This window comes from Centruroides sculpturatus, unplaced genomic scaffold (assembly GCF_000671375.1).
Source record: "Centruroides sculpturatus isolate CEXI.00-Female unplaced genomic scaffold, Cexi_2.0 scaffold440, whole genome shotgun sequence".
In the NCBI taxonomy this organism is placed as follows: domain Eukaryota; kingdom Metazoa; phylum Arthropoda; class Arachnida; order Scorpiones; family Buthidae; genus Centruroides; species Centruroides sculpturatus.
This window is the reverse complement of record NW_019384633.1, coordinates 534,084-548,542: the sequence shown is the minus strand read 5'-3', so window position 1 is coordinate 548,542 and position 14,459 is coordinate 534,084. Positions and strand designations below refer to the sequence as shown.

General features: G+C 28.9%; 1 protein-coding gene across 1 annotated transcript in view; it reads left to right on the top strand.

Moving 5' to 3' along the window:
* The first annotated feature begins 3,197 nt into the window (after window positions 1-3,197).
* The window catches only part of LOC111625812 (BUD13 homolog), a 29,434-nt gene continuing 18,172 nt past the window's right edge, over window positions 3,198-14,459 (top strand). The window contains exons 1-2 of the mRNA XM_023369045.1: window positions 3,198-3,288; window positions 11,303-11,373. Of these exons, the coding sequence (XP_023224813.1) occupies window positions 3,198-3,288; window positions 11,303-11,373 (162 nt within the window). The remainder of the gene's footprint in view (window positions 3,289-11,302; window positions 11,374-14,459) is intronic.

Sequence of the window (14,459 nt, the reverse complement as noted above, 5' to 3'; positions counted from 1 at the left end):
AAACATTAACATTAAAAATTGCAGTGTACACAACGGTGTATTTATACACTGGCCGTCAAGAATGGGTTAAAGTTGATTTTATCAATCTGCAATTTTTTTTTCTCTACTTATTTTATGATCTACCCTAATATTGTAGGTACTGTATCCAATGTAGAAAATGGAACTCTGCAATTAGTTATTTAGATAAAAATACAGAAGTTTAGGAATTTTTAACTGGTTTACAGTACACAGTGGTGTTTTGGTTTTATGTATGGCAACAATACAATAAAAATCATTGTGGAGAATGTGTATCAACCAACAGATGAGGGGAACCAGCCCGAAATGCATATTGGCGCTTGGAACAATTAGTTTAAAGACTGTAAAGTACATAAGAAAATAAAGTGGATGTGAAAAAGTCTAGTATGAAAACGTCATAGTGTGTCAAAATATAATATAAAGGAGGGCATGGTTTAACACAGAGAATTAAAAAATATATTTTTATGGATAAAGAAAGATACAAATAAACAGATATTTCAACTTTACAAATTATAATAGAGACAGTGACTAATACTCTAATGAAAGTGGAAAAATCTTGACATGGTATGCACATGTGCATGCTATGTCAGTCACATTTATTGTAACATTTTGATTTTTTAGATTAAAAAAACTGCTTATTCATTCTAGCATAGCCTGCTGTATAACAATTTGTTCAAGAACATTTTTCAAAGGAATTAGATAGTTTAAATTTACTAATTGAGAAAATATATGAAAAGGATTTATTAATTTTATTATGTCAAATTGCAAAGTTTTGTAAATACAAGTAATAAATCTGCTATAATTATAAGATTGAAAATGCACATGAATGCTAGATAGATATAGTATAATGTGAAAATAATTACAGGACTAAATAATTTCAACATGTTACATAGAAAATTATTTTGAATGGGATATTCTTAATGGGAATTATTGTACATTATCATAGGTTAAATTCTTACTATTGTATTATTTGCATTATATTTTGAATTCAAATAAAAGACAACTCATTTTTTAAAGGATTTAGAATTTTGCTTTAGTATTGAAAATTACTAAAATTTCCATAACTCAAATATGAAAACATTAAAAATTGTTGCTAAAAAAAGTTGTAAAATTTTGATAAGTGCTTCTTGTCCATAATTACTTATATTATGCTTTTGTCCACTTTGAATGTTCTTGTGAACTAGGACTTGTTACACTGAGGGAAGAGAATCACATAATTTCAAACAAAAGCCTCTTTAATGTTACTTACTCCAAGTTACATTAAAGAGGCTTTTGTTTGAAATTATGTGATTCTCTTCCCTCAATATAACAAGTCTAGTTTACAAAAATATCCAAAGTGGACAAAAGCATAATAATAATTGTAAAATTTTTTTTCTTCATAAGTTAAAAAAATAGTTTATAATGTTATAAAAAGTAGTTTATAACATTATAAACTATTACAACTAAATAAATAAATTCAAGCAAAATTCAAAAATTTAAATTAAACCTTATTTGATCATGATTTTTGAATATTTGAACAGTACAATGTAAATTTAAATAGAAATTTTTATTCCATTATGCAGCAATGAGGTTTTATGCATTTCTTGTAAAAAAGAATAATTTTCTGAGAATTCAGTTATATGATTAGAATTGTTATTTAGATGCTTTAACATTAACAATAAATCTGAAATTATATCCAATAAGATAGTTGAATTTAAATGTTATAATATTATAATATTGTAGTATGTTACTTATCCAAATGATTTCCTTAAATACTTGGACTATAAATCAGGTATTTTTAATAATTAATACTAAGTAATTTGCTATTAGAGGTATATGTTAGGTGCCATCTCTTTTTTATTTAAATGAATAATTATAATTTAAATAATTTATTAAATAATTTAGAATCATCTAGAACAGTGGTTCTTAACCTGGGGTGTGTGCACCCCTGGGGGTGTGAGAGAGCATTTCCAGAGGTGTGAGAGGAATTTCAAAACTTTTTAAAAGAAAAAAAAAATACGAACGAGGCGATGTATTCTCTACAAACTGTCGGACCCAGCCACATGGCACCCCACTTCTTCATTTTCTACCGTCTCACTTCTACACTCTCTGATCTACCGTCTCTCAGCACATAGCACTTGTCAGTAAATGCAGTTAATGTAGACACATTGTCATGTGCAGTACAGAAACTAGTTGAGACGTGTTTGCATACCTTGAATACAGCACTTTTGCACATCAAAACAAAAGCCAGAAATCGTTTAAATGTATGTGATGAATTACATGTGGCTCTTTCAAAAAAAGAGCCTCATTTTAATAGAATTATTATGGATAAACAACAACAAACTAGCCATTAAAATTTAAATATTGCTTTTTATATTATATAGTAATATATATTGTAAATTAACACAGCATTTGTTTATTCAATAAATGTTTTTTCTTAAATAAAAAAATATACACACATTTTTTAAGGGAGTGCAAGAGCTTATTTTCAGATTCAAAGGGTGCTGACCACTAAAAAGGTTAAGAACCACTGATCTAGAAGAAAAGAACTGGCCCTGGGTGGGGCTTGAACCTGCAACCTCTGCTTGCCAGTTGCACCACCTGGACCCCAAGCAAGCCTTCGCTTCCAGATATATTTAAATTTAGATATAACTGTTGTGGTTAATCACGGCATCAGCTGGGACGACTCCTATGCCCATGGCCTAAGTACATTTTCACAATGGCACTTAGTTAGCTAATGTTTTACCCAATGAGGTATATATATGTCTTGCTGGGTAAAAGTCATTTCCAGCTGGCACCGTGGTTAAATGCATAAGGTTATATCTAAATTTAAATACATCTGGAAGTGAAGGCTTGCTTGGGTTCCAGTGGTACAACTAGCAAGTGCATGCCTGGCANCGTGGAAGACCACCACTAAACCAAACAAACTGGGCAGCAGAAAAGACCAATCAACTACGACTAATACCAAACTCGTAACAGATTTTAATTTATATGTGGATAAAGGCTCACAGGAATCATCCTTAGCCATTATTGATCCTCATATGGACATAGTATCACAGTCCACAGAAATCCCCAGATGAGTCAAATGTATTATGCTTTACTTCACTAACCAACCTAAGCAATCATCAGACACTTCAATGACAGTTTTATGGAACAGAATCTAAGATTTAATAAATACCTCCAATGAAAGACTATCTAATCAAATGACTTCCATAAAAGATGGTCTTGATCTGATTCATGATAGCATTCTTGAAACTAAAGAACAGTATCAAAAAATGGAAAGACAAATTAATAGTCTGAAATAACAAATTGATGACTTAAAAATGGAAAAAGAACTTATGCAATTCAAAATAGATGCTTTAGTCAAAAAAATTCATCTTAATAATAATATAATATTGAACAACTATCCTACTTCGAAAAACATCTCAAAACTAGAAATTTATAATTTTATAAAATTGATATTGGACTTACAATTTGTGTCACAGGAAGGCATTTTAGATATAATTCAATTAACCAAGTCACTTAACCCAGTTATATGATTAACACTTAGAAATAATCAGATTTGGGATCAAGTTATTACTGCCTTTATAAAAAAGAAACAACAAAATTTGCTTGAAGATTGACAGAACATGCAGATTTCATCAGACCTTATAAAGGTCTGATGAAATTTTTCAAAATTCAACTGATGGTATTGAAATTGGTAACTGTCTTTCATTACATTTTATTTGCCAGTGACCTTGTAATTCTGGTTCCAACTAAAATCTCTTTGCAAAGGAAAATTAAGCAACTGAATTTATACTTTAAATCAATTCATTAAACAATAAATCCTACTAAAACAAAAAATTTTCATTTTTTGAAACAATAGTAAAATTTCAGAAAAACAATCTAGACTATATCTTTATAAATCTTTGCTACAAACAGTAAAGGAAGTTAATTTTTTGTGTGTCACATTTGATTGGAATATCACTTTTAAAGCACATGTTTCCAAGTTAAATAATAAAGTGAAGCAAGCTATTCATAAGCTGTTGTTCTTAAGCTCAGCTTTAAAAACAATGAATCTATACATACACATGAAACTATGAGGATGGTTTTTTCAAGGTCCAATGATCCATAAAACAAAGACATATAATTTACAGTATTCTTATTTAATTGAATTTTTTCAAAGTTTAAGAAAAATAGAATGTAATTGATATTTTTTAAAAATAAAATTTATTTTCTCCACCTGATAAGGAAAGCATACAGTTCAAACAAAGCACATAATTTTGACAGAGATGTTTTTGTTTCATAATGTTTTTACAGATTGTAAAGTCACGAGTAACATTCTCTTAACAAATAGAAATTTTAATAACCTAAGTTAGTTAGAAAATCATGTATATTTAGTTAAGAAATTAGATATCAGTAATATTTTGAAAAATACTTAGAGGGATGGATGGAAGTAACAGATAAGATTAACAGCATGTTCAATGGTTCAGTAATTGATGTAGAATCATTAAAAAAAGATGGAGTCAATGGCATTTCTGAGTAGTTGCTTTAAAAAAATTCAAAAGCATTATCTCTATCTCAAAATATATTTTTTCTGAGATAGAGAACATTCCCTAAAATGATTGTATAAGGTGAGTAGCATTCAGTTGTCCATATTGGATGTAATGAAATCGAGGCTACAGAAAAAACACTGGACGTAAAAAGAATACATGCTCATCTCTGGGAGACAAGAGAATTTTTAAGAGAAAAGTTGTCCAAGATTGCATTTGGAGAGATGTGATAATCTCTTGAGATGTAGACAAATGATTAGCCAATCAGCGACTAGCTTGTGACATAGACATTGTCTCCTAAAGATGAGAGACAATGTCTGTCACAAGTCTATTGAGTTGTCTGTTGAAGCCTGTGATGTCAGCATCAAGGGCTTCAACAGAAAACTCAACAATCCATTTAGATAAGTCATTTTCTCACTGTTGAGCCAGTTGTTGAATATTGAAATGTATTCCATATTATCTATAGGTCACAATTATAATATTTGATGTCCTTCACACTTGACTTCTAACAAATCACATGACTATGATTATTATTAATTCTTAATATCTTGATTTAATTACTTTTGATAAATAGTAAATAGTATAACTTTACAAAATTCCTCAATTTATTTTTAAAGATATTTTATCACGGTGATAGCAAACTTTATAAATTTATATATTTTTAATACATAAAATAATTGATTTGTTATATATTCCATTATATATTACAAATAAAAATTTAAAAAGTAATCAGCTTTTCTACACGTAATTCCTTTAATGCTCATAAAAAATTAATTTTTATTTAAAAAATGAAATAAAATATCAATAACAGCAGTCTATAATGTTTATTAGCAAAATAAACCTGATAAAGTTACATTGTGTTTTTAATAACAGTGATGATAATAACAAAGTTAACAATAATAATAATTTCTATCCCAAACTAAGTATAGTTCAGCTAATATTACTCTTACACTTGATATTTTCAATTATATTTTGTTTTTTGTCATTTGCGATTCATTGTCTTTTATCTTGAAAGTTAAAACAAGACCTGGTTTTGGTTTCTTGTCTAAACCAAACCACATGTACCACACAAACATTAAATCATGTGACTCAAAACTTGCACATGATCTTCACGTAATATCTGGCAGTTCTGATTAATTCAGTTAGCTGCCAATTGAGCGCTAATGTCTACAAAATTTTTTTGTATTTTCCAAGTGAATTCTCTAGATATATTTACTCTATGACATTAAATACTATATATATATACTAATACATGAAACTTCTCAACATCAAAGACAGCTGACATGAATAGCTGTTGCCCAGCCATTTAATGGTGTGGAGTAGCATAGCAGTTTTTACCTTCTCAACATAATTAATGTTAAACTTAATATAAATTAATAACCAAACACCTTTATCATTGCCAAGAAAATTTAATTTAAACAAACATTTTTCAACCTATTCCATAGGCCATTGTCAGGTTTAAAACGGACAATTGGAAGATTCCGTTCCATAAGATTGAATACAAATATTCAAATTTCAAAAAACTGACAGTGGATTAAAAAGATAATATATTAGTAATGTACAAAAAATATAATAAAAACAAAGAATAAAATAAAAATAAACTCAGAAATACTATTAAATATAAGTATCTACTAATAGAATAAAATTAAAGTGTAAATTATGAGTTTCCTGCAGATTTTTTAACAATATACTTTCAGGCCGATGGAAGGCCTTCTGCATCCCTTGCATTAATACAAGCCTCCTTACAAGATGCAGATTTTTATTTTGCTGAGCACGTTCCTTTTAAATGATATATTTTAAACTTAATATATTAATCTATAATTCATCTATTAGTGACAAATAATTGATGTAACCTAATGTCAAACATAGGAACTTTTTATCCAGTGATTAATTACTCAAAGTGGCTTGAAAAAAGATGCCAAATTAATGCTGTTTGTTACTTATATTTTATAGATTTCCAAGACCATTGACACTTTCTAATGGTTTTGTTTGTCTGGTTTGATCGTTTTGACTCTACAGTACATTCTGTAGAAATTTTTGAGTACTCATTTTTATAATATTTTTATGCACAGGGTTTCTATGCTCCTGGAATTTGTTAAAAATTGTCAAAAAGTCGGAATTTTTCCTTGGTTGCCTTGTTGAATTTGTTTTCTGATAGTATGGCTGACCAAGTGTAGCTGTCTGCAGGCAGCAAGAAGTATTGTGGTACAATGCAACTTATGGAAAGGGGGTGCAGAATATTTTCAGAATCCAAAATTTCACCCAAACAAACACAAAATTTCCCCAAAATTATAGCACACAAAATATGCAAGCATACAACAATATCAATTGTTATTTTTAAATTTTAAAATACTTTTAGATTTTAAAACTGCTGTATTAATTATTCAGTATAAGTTTGAGAGAAAAATCATATACTCTTAATAATCTAATGTTGATAGAAAGTTAAAATATTTCAAAAATTTTTTCTCTCTTGCAGTTTTACACTTTCAATTTGAGGGCAGATGTTAATGAACTGATGGAAAAAATGATGATAAAGAACCAAAATGATAAATAACTTGATATTAATTCAAATGGTACTATTTATCATTTTTCTGTATAATATTTTTTAATTGCAGAACAAAACAATTTCTGATATCTGAAACTTTTTTCCCAGTTTATTAATATTTTATAAAGTTTGGAAAATTTGTTAAGGAACAAATTTAATAAATTTTTACTTTTGTATATGGATTGTACAGAATTTTTTAATAATAATTAATTGCTTTTTTTCAAAGCCATGAAGTTTTACAGTTATGAGTTAATAACAAGATAAATTATTATTTAATAAAACATTTTAGTTTTATGTAGAGAAGACATGCCATAATTTTGTCTTTCTTATTTTATTTTTCATTTTACTAATTCATCGATTATAAAAAAATGTGTAACTGTTAATTAGAAAAAATAACCTGTTAAAAAGTTGGAGAAGCAATAGCACATGTGCATAGTAAGTTAAGTGATGTTTTATTTTGTTAATGTGCCATACCATAAGGGACATGAGGGTCAGAAAATTTGTACAGAGTTGGTCAGGGAAATTAAAACAAAAATTTGAGTAGGAGCCCTGAATACAATATTAATAAATTGTAAATAATATATTTATTTGATACGTTAATAAAACAAAATAAACATGATACAGTACAACATTCTCGTTCATGTATGTAAAAAATTTTTGGTCTTTTTATTTTGTTTTCCTGGAACTTTGTTTCATAACAGTTTATTTGCAGTTTTTACCTTGCCATTAATAAGTGCATACATATATTCTGTTGTGAACTCATTACACATTAGTTAAAAACTTCTACATGCTTTGGAATACATTCATATTATAGTAACCATGCCCTGACATTTTGTTTACCCTGTATAATGATATTGTTAAATTTTTACATGAAAGCATTTTACAGGTGTTACCTAAAATTTCCTGCTAATTCAGAGGGGCATAACATTGGCATTTTCATAGCACTTCATTTCCAGGAGAATATCTCCAGGATCACTCAAAGTTTCGTGGTACTACAAATGCTCTCTGCATTGTGCATGAGGTACTCTCCAACTAGCAACACAGCTCCTTGTATTTTGGTCATCCAAGGATAAATCCTCAAACATTTCCATGGATTCTTTTCATGTTGCTGGTGTTGAGTTTGAGTTCACTATTAGGTTTTATCCATTTAACCTGATCTTTGCATGACATGAAATTAACAAGGTCCATCTCACAGTTGCCTGCATGCAATGGCTGCAACAAGTAGTTCATCATGATGGTTTTCATGACTGTCTGAAATTCACTTGCATCAGGGTTGTACACCTAACTTTTTTTTTCACATGGTCTTTTTTGCATGATTTTGAAATAACATGGTCAAAGGAAAAACTCTGACAATTTTAAAATTTAATAAAGTAAAAAAATAATAATAAAATAATAAATTATCATTGATGTGAGCAAATGAAACAAAAGAAAGAGAATTGATGAAAAGTAATTCATTAGTTCATGTAAGGCTTTCACATATTGCATTATTCTATCAATTCATTTTTTGAAGTATAATTAGCTCAACATTTTTGTCAGAGTGAAGTGGTTGTTATATTAGGTGTATTAAAGAATAAAAAGCTAGCTATTATTTTTAGTAAGTTTGCAGTATGTCTAATTTTCAAGTGTAGTCTAATTAAAATATTTTAAATATTAATTTTTATGGTAGATTACAAGTTTGAAATGTCTAAAATTACAAAGAAAAGAGTAAAGAAAGCCATATTATTAGAAACAAAAATAAAAATCTTGTGACTGCCTTGTGAGTGGTAAAGGTTCAATATCTGTGGGCAAAAGTTTTGGCTTGAATGAAGCTTAGCTGTCAGAACAATTAAATGAAATGAGAATTCTATATGAAAAATTTATCTGTGGATCAAAACCAAGCTCAAAAACATCATTGTACAGTAGACATTAGAAAAAATCTTAGAAAAAATTTTTCTAACTATTTGGAGCTTTAGATTAAGAATTACAGAAATTGGAACTATCAAGTCTTCAAGCAACTCAAGATTTAAAAAAAAGAAAAAAAAAAGGGAATTTTCTGCTGGTGAAGGATGGCTGGCAGGATTCTTAAAAAGAAATGCATTTCACAATATTAAAATTAAAGGGTAAATTGCATCTGCAGATGAAAAAGCTGTTAAGAGCTTTCCAGAAAAACTAGCCAAAATAATAAGAGAGATTCATTTTTGAACAGAGGATCATTGGCCTCATCCCCAATGACAATGGACTGCAGAACTACTACAATGTTCTCTTCACAGAGCTCCAAAAACTGATGAATGCAGTTGGCCCACTATTTCTTCTGAATTGTAGAAAGAATTTTAGTCAGCCAATTTGCACTGACCTTGTTTATAAAAAATGTTCAAGAAGAATTTGAAGAAGACAAGTTCAAATCTCACAGAAATTTCTTTCATCTTCAGACGTTGATCATCCTTGGAAAGTACAATGCTTTCTTCAGTGATCACTGCAGCCAGGCATCTACTGTGTGAGTCATCATGAGAGATTCTCTTCCAAGTTTAAAAAGTTTTGTCTTTTGTTTTATCATTAGATACAAAGAAGTATCACTGTACACATTACAAAAGTGTTTGTGGATTTCTGATGGCCTATGATGATCTTTTGTCAAGAACTTTATCATTGCATGATTCTCAAAACTTTCATAGTGCATACAGGTTATGAGTGTATGTAAATGCATCTGAGACCATTAGTATCTCTAATGTTAAGCTTTACATCCCTACACTCACATTTTTCTGCACTTACACAAGATAATAATAGCTTTGTCTTATTTATATTAATTGCTACATGAATCAATTTTAAACAAATTTATTTTTCACTGTAAGGCTATTTTTTTTATGGTGTAATAACCATAAAAAAATCATTATACTTATTTAGGTGAAAGATTTTATCATTGATTGTTCTGTATATTTCATTAATGAAAAGATTAAGTTAGTTACAGAAAGATTCTTGNTTCATGATAGCATTCTTGAAACTAAAGAACAGTATCAAAAAATGGAAAGACAAATTAATAGTCTGAAATAACAAATTGATGACTTAAAAATGGAAAAAGAACTTATGCAATTCAAAATAGATGCTTTAGTCAAAAAAATTCATCTTAATAATAATATAATATTGAACAACTATCTTACTTCGAAAAACATCTCAAAACTAGAAATTTATAATTTTATAAAATTGATATTGGACTTACAATTTGTGTCACAGGAAGGCATTTTAGATATAATTCAATTAACCAAGTCACTTAACCCAGTTATATGATTAACACTTAGAAATAATCAGATTTGGGATCAAGTTATTACTGCCTTTATAAAAAAGAAACAACAAAATTTGCTTGAAGATTGACAGAACATGCAGATTTCATCAGACCTTATAAAGGTCTGATGAAATTTTTCAAAATTCAACTGATGGTATTGAAATTGGTAACTGTCTTTCATTACATTTTATTTGCCAGTGACCTTGTAATTCTGGTTCCAACTAAAATCTCTTTGCAAAGGAAAATTAAGCAACTGAATTTATACTTTAAATCAATTCATTAAACAATAAATCCTACTAAAACAAAAAATTTTCATTTTTTGAAACAATAGTAAAATTTCAGAAAAACAATCTAGACTATATCTTTATAAATCTTTGCTACAAACAGTAAAGGAAGTTAATTTTTTGTGTGTCACATTTGATTGGAATATCACTTTTAAAGCACATGTTTCCAAGTTAAATAATAAAGTGAAGCAAGCTATTCATAAGCTGTTGTTCTTAAGCTCAGCTTTAAAAACAATGAATCTATACATACACATGAAACTATGAGGATGGTTTTTTCAAGCTCCAATGATCCATAAAACAAAGACAAGTGTAAATAACAAAATGAATTTATCATCAAAAGTTGGGTACATACATGGTTGTCTTAATATTGACTATTAATATATCAGCAAGAAATAAATGTGTTGTTTTAATTAATAAAAAAAATAATTAGATTTTAAGGTGTAACCATAATAAAGAATATAAACTGTTTCTCTTTTATAATAGTGAAAATATTGTCTAATAAATATATTTTTGAGCATGTTTAATAATAAGGTTGCTACAGATTTAAGGTATATCTGATTGAGTAATTTACAATATAAGCATTAAATCAGGTTTAGCATGAGATGATGTAATTTAATTTAATAGTATTTCCATCATATTTACCTATTTAAATAATAATAATAATTTATGTAATGTTTTAATTTTATCTTTTAAGGAAAAGGAAAAGATAGTGAAAAAGGTAATGAAAAAATAGATAACGAAAAACTGGATAAGAAGCTGAAAAATGTAAGTTTTAAATGTTTGTAATTTATGCTAATTAGATAGAGCAATTATTTCATTAGTTAAGCATTATTTCAAAATAAAAGCTTTGAATTTATTAGAATTTAACAACAATTAAAACAAAAATTAATAGGATAGAATATAATGAAAATTTGGTTTAAGATTATTTATTATTATTTGATTAATAAATCAAATGTTTGAGAAATATAAAATTTAAAATTCCATTTACAAAATTTGATTTGTTGATCTTTTTACTAATTGAAAACTCTATTTCTAAATATCAAAAGTTTGGGAGGCATGTCTTGACTGCTGAGGCTGCTGGTGATTTTTCTTCTGCACTTCAACATGTAGGAAATTTGTGAACTTGTAATTTTTAATTATTCTAAATTGTAAAAATGTGAATAGAATTTAATATGACTTATTGTCCTTTGGAGAAAGTCAAATTCCAGCTAAAATGCAACATTTACAGGTAAAGCGTGGAAGACCACCACTAAACAAAACAAACTGGGCAGCAGAAAAGACCAATCAACTACGACTAATACCAAACTCGTAACAGATTTTAATTTATATGTGGATAAAGGCTCACAGGAATCATCCTTAGCCATTATTGATCCTCATATGGACATAGTATCACAGTCCACAGAAATCCCCAGATGAGTCAAATGTATTATGCTTTACTTCACTAACCAACCTAAGCAATCATCAGACACTTCAATGACAGTTTTATGGAACAGAATCTAAGATTTATAAATACCTCCAATGAAAGACTATCTAATCAAATGACTTCCATAAAAGATGGTCTTGATCTGATTCATGATAGCATTCTTGAAACTAAAGAACAGTATCAAAAAATGGAAAGACAAATTAATAGTCTGAAATAACAAATTGATGACTTAAAAATGGAAAAAGAACTTATGCAATTCAAAATAGATGCTTTAGTCAAAAAAATTCATCTTAATAATAATATAATATTGAACAACTATCTTACTTCGAAAAACATCTCAAAACTAGAAATTTATAATTTTATAAAATTGATATTGGACTTACAATTTGTGTCACAGGAAGGCATTTTAGATATAATTCAATTAACCAAGTCACTTAACCCAGTTATATGATTAACACTTAGAAATAATCAGATTTGGGATCAAGTTATTACTGCCTTTATAAAAAAGAAACAACAAAATTTGCTTGAAGATTGACAGAACATGCAGATTTCATCAGACCTTATAAAGGTCTGATGAAATTTTTCAAAATTCAACTGATGGTATTGAAATTGGTAACTGTCTTTCATTACATTTTATTTGCCAGTGACCTTGTAATTCTGGTTCCAACTAAAATCTCTTTGCAAAGGAAAATTAAGCAACTGAATTTATACTTTAAATCAATTCATTAAACAATAAATCCTACTAAAACAAAAAATTTTCATTTTTTGAAACAATAGTAAAATTTCAGAAAAACAATCTAGACTATATCTTTATAAATCTTTGCTACAAACAGTAAAGGAAGTTAATTTTTTGTGTGTCACATTTGATTGGAATATCACTTTTAAAGCACATGTTTCCAAGTTAAATAATAAAGTGAAGCAAGCTATTCATAAGCTGTTGTTCTTAAGCTCAGCTTTAAAAACAATGAATCTATACATACACATGAAACTATGAGGATGGTTTTTTCAAGCTCCAATGATCCATAAAACAAAGACAAGTGTAAATAACAAAATGAATTTATCATCAAAAGTTGGGTACATACATGGTTACTTTTCGACATAATCCCCATGAAGATTGAAGCATTTGTCATATCTGTGAATGAGCTTTTCCATCCCCTCTTTGTAGAATGTTGCTGCCAGTGAATTGAGATGGCCTTAACTTTGTTTTGAAGATCATCATTAGTCTCTAACCTCTGCCCTGCTAGCCACATTTTCAGTTCAGGAAGGAGGTGGAAGTCTTCACACATTAAAAAGTTTTAAGCTGGGTGAAAGTCTTCACCACCTTTAAACACCCAGCGTGTAGCTCCGATTTAGCGCCGAGTGACTTCCACCTTTCCTGAACAGAAAAAATGATTAGGAGGACAGAGGTTCAAGACTAATGACAATCTTTAAAACAACCTTAGGGCCCATCTCAAGTCATTGGTGGCAATATTCTTTGACAAGGGGATGGAAAAGCTTGTCTGTTCTTTTTTTTTTTTATGGACGATTGTAGCTTGAAAAAAAACAGCCTACATATATAATTCAATAATTAACCCAATTATTCATTATACAAGCCCAGTTTGGGGACTGGACTATTTATATAAATTAGAACAACGGTGGGCAACCCCCGGCCCGCGGGCCAGCTACGGCCCGCGAAAAGTTTCTATCTGGCCCGCGAGATGTTTAGAAGAAATTATAAATAAATATTTTTTGATGTAATTCGTCTAGTTTAAATTGAATATTATTTTCTGAAGTGTTGTAACAGCAATGACAGGAAAAAATAAGGGAGTCATTTCCTTATTCAAACAAAAAATGGGAAAACAGAATTTTTCTAAATTATTTATATCTCATCGCGTCATCCATCAAGAAAATCTATGTGCAAAAGCTATGCAATTAGAAAATATAATGTTTGTCGTATCCAACTACATAGTGCTGTTTTTATTGTGTTTAAAGTCATCTAGATTTTACAAATAGGTGAGCCGTTCACAGCCCGGCACACGCATTTGTAAAATCTAAGTGACTCATACAACATGGAATTCATATAAAACGGAATAATCAACAGTGTTATAGGGGGGTCGACTGTAGTAATTAATTTCTTTTTATTTATTTATTTCATATTTTCAGACTAAAAATTTACAGGTCACAAGGTGTCAATTAACTACTATGGCCCGCGGAAAAAACGTAAAATTTATTCTGGCCCATGTTATAAAAAAGGTTGCCCACCCTTGAATTAGAATGTTTTCATTTTTATTTCCTCTGAAGATTACTCTATTTAGAAAGAAGCATTCCTGGATATGCCATTCACCATGAAACCAATTGTATCTAGTTTTTTCCTTTTTTTCTGAAACGTATAATTAAATTTTATTACAGCTAAAATTCAGAAGCAACAACAATATAACTTTTTTACACC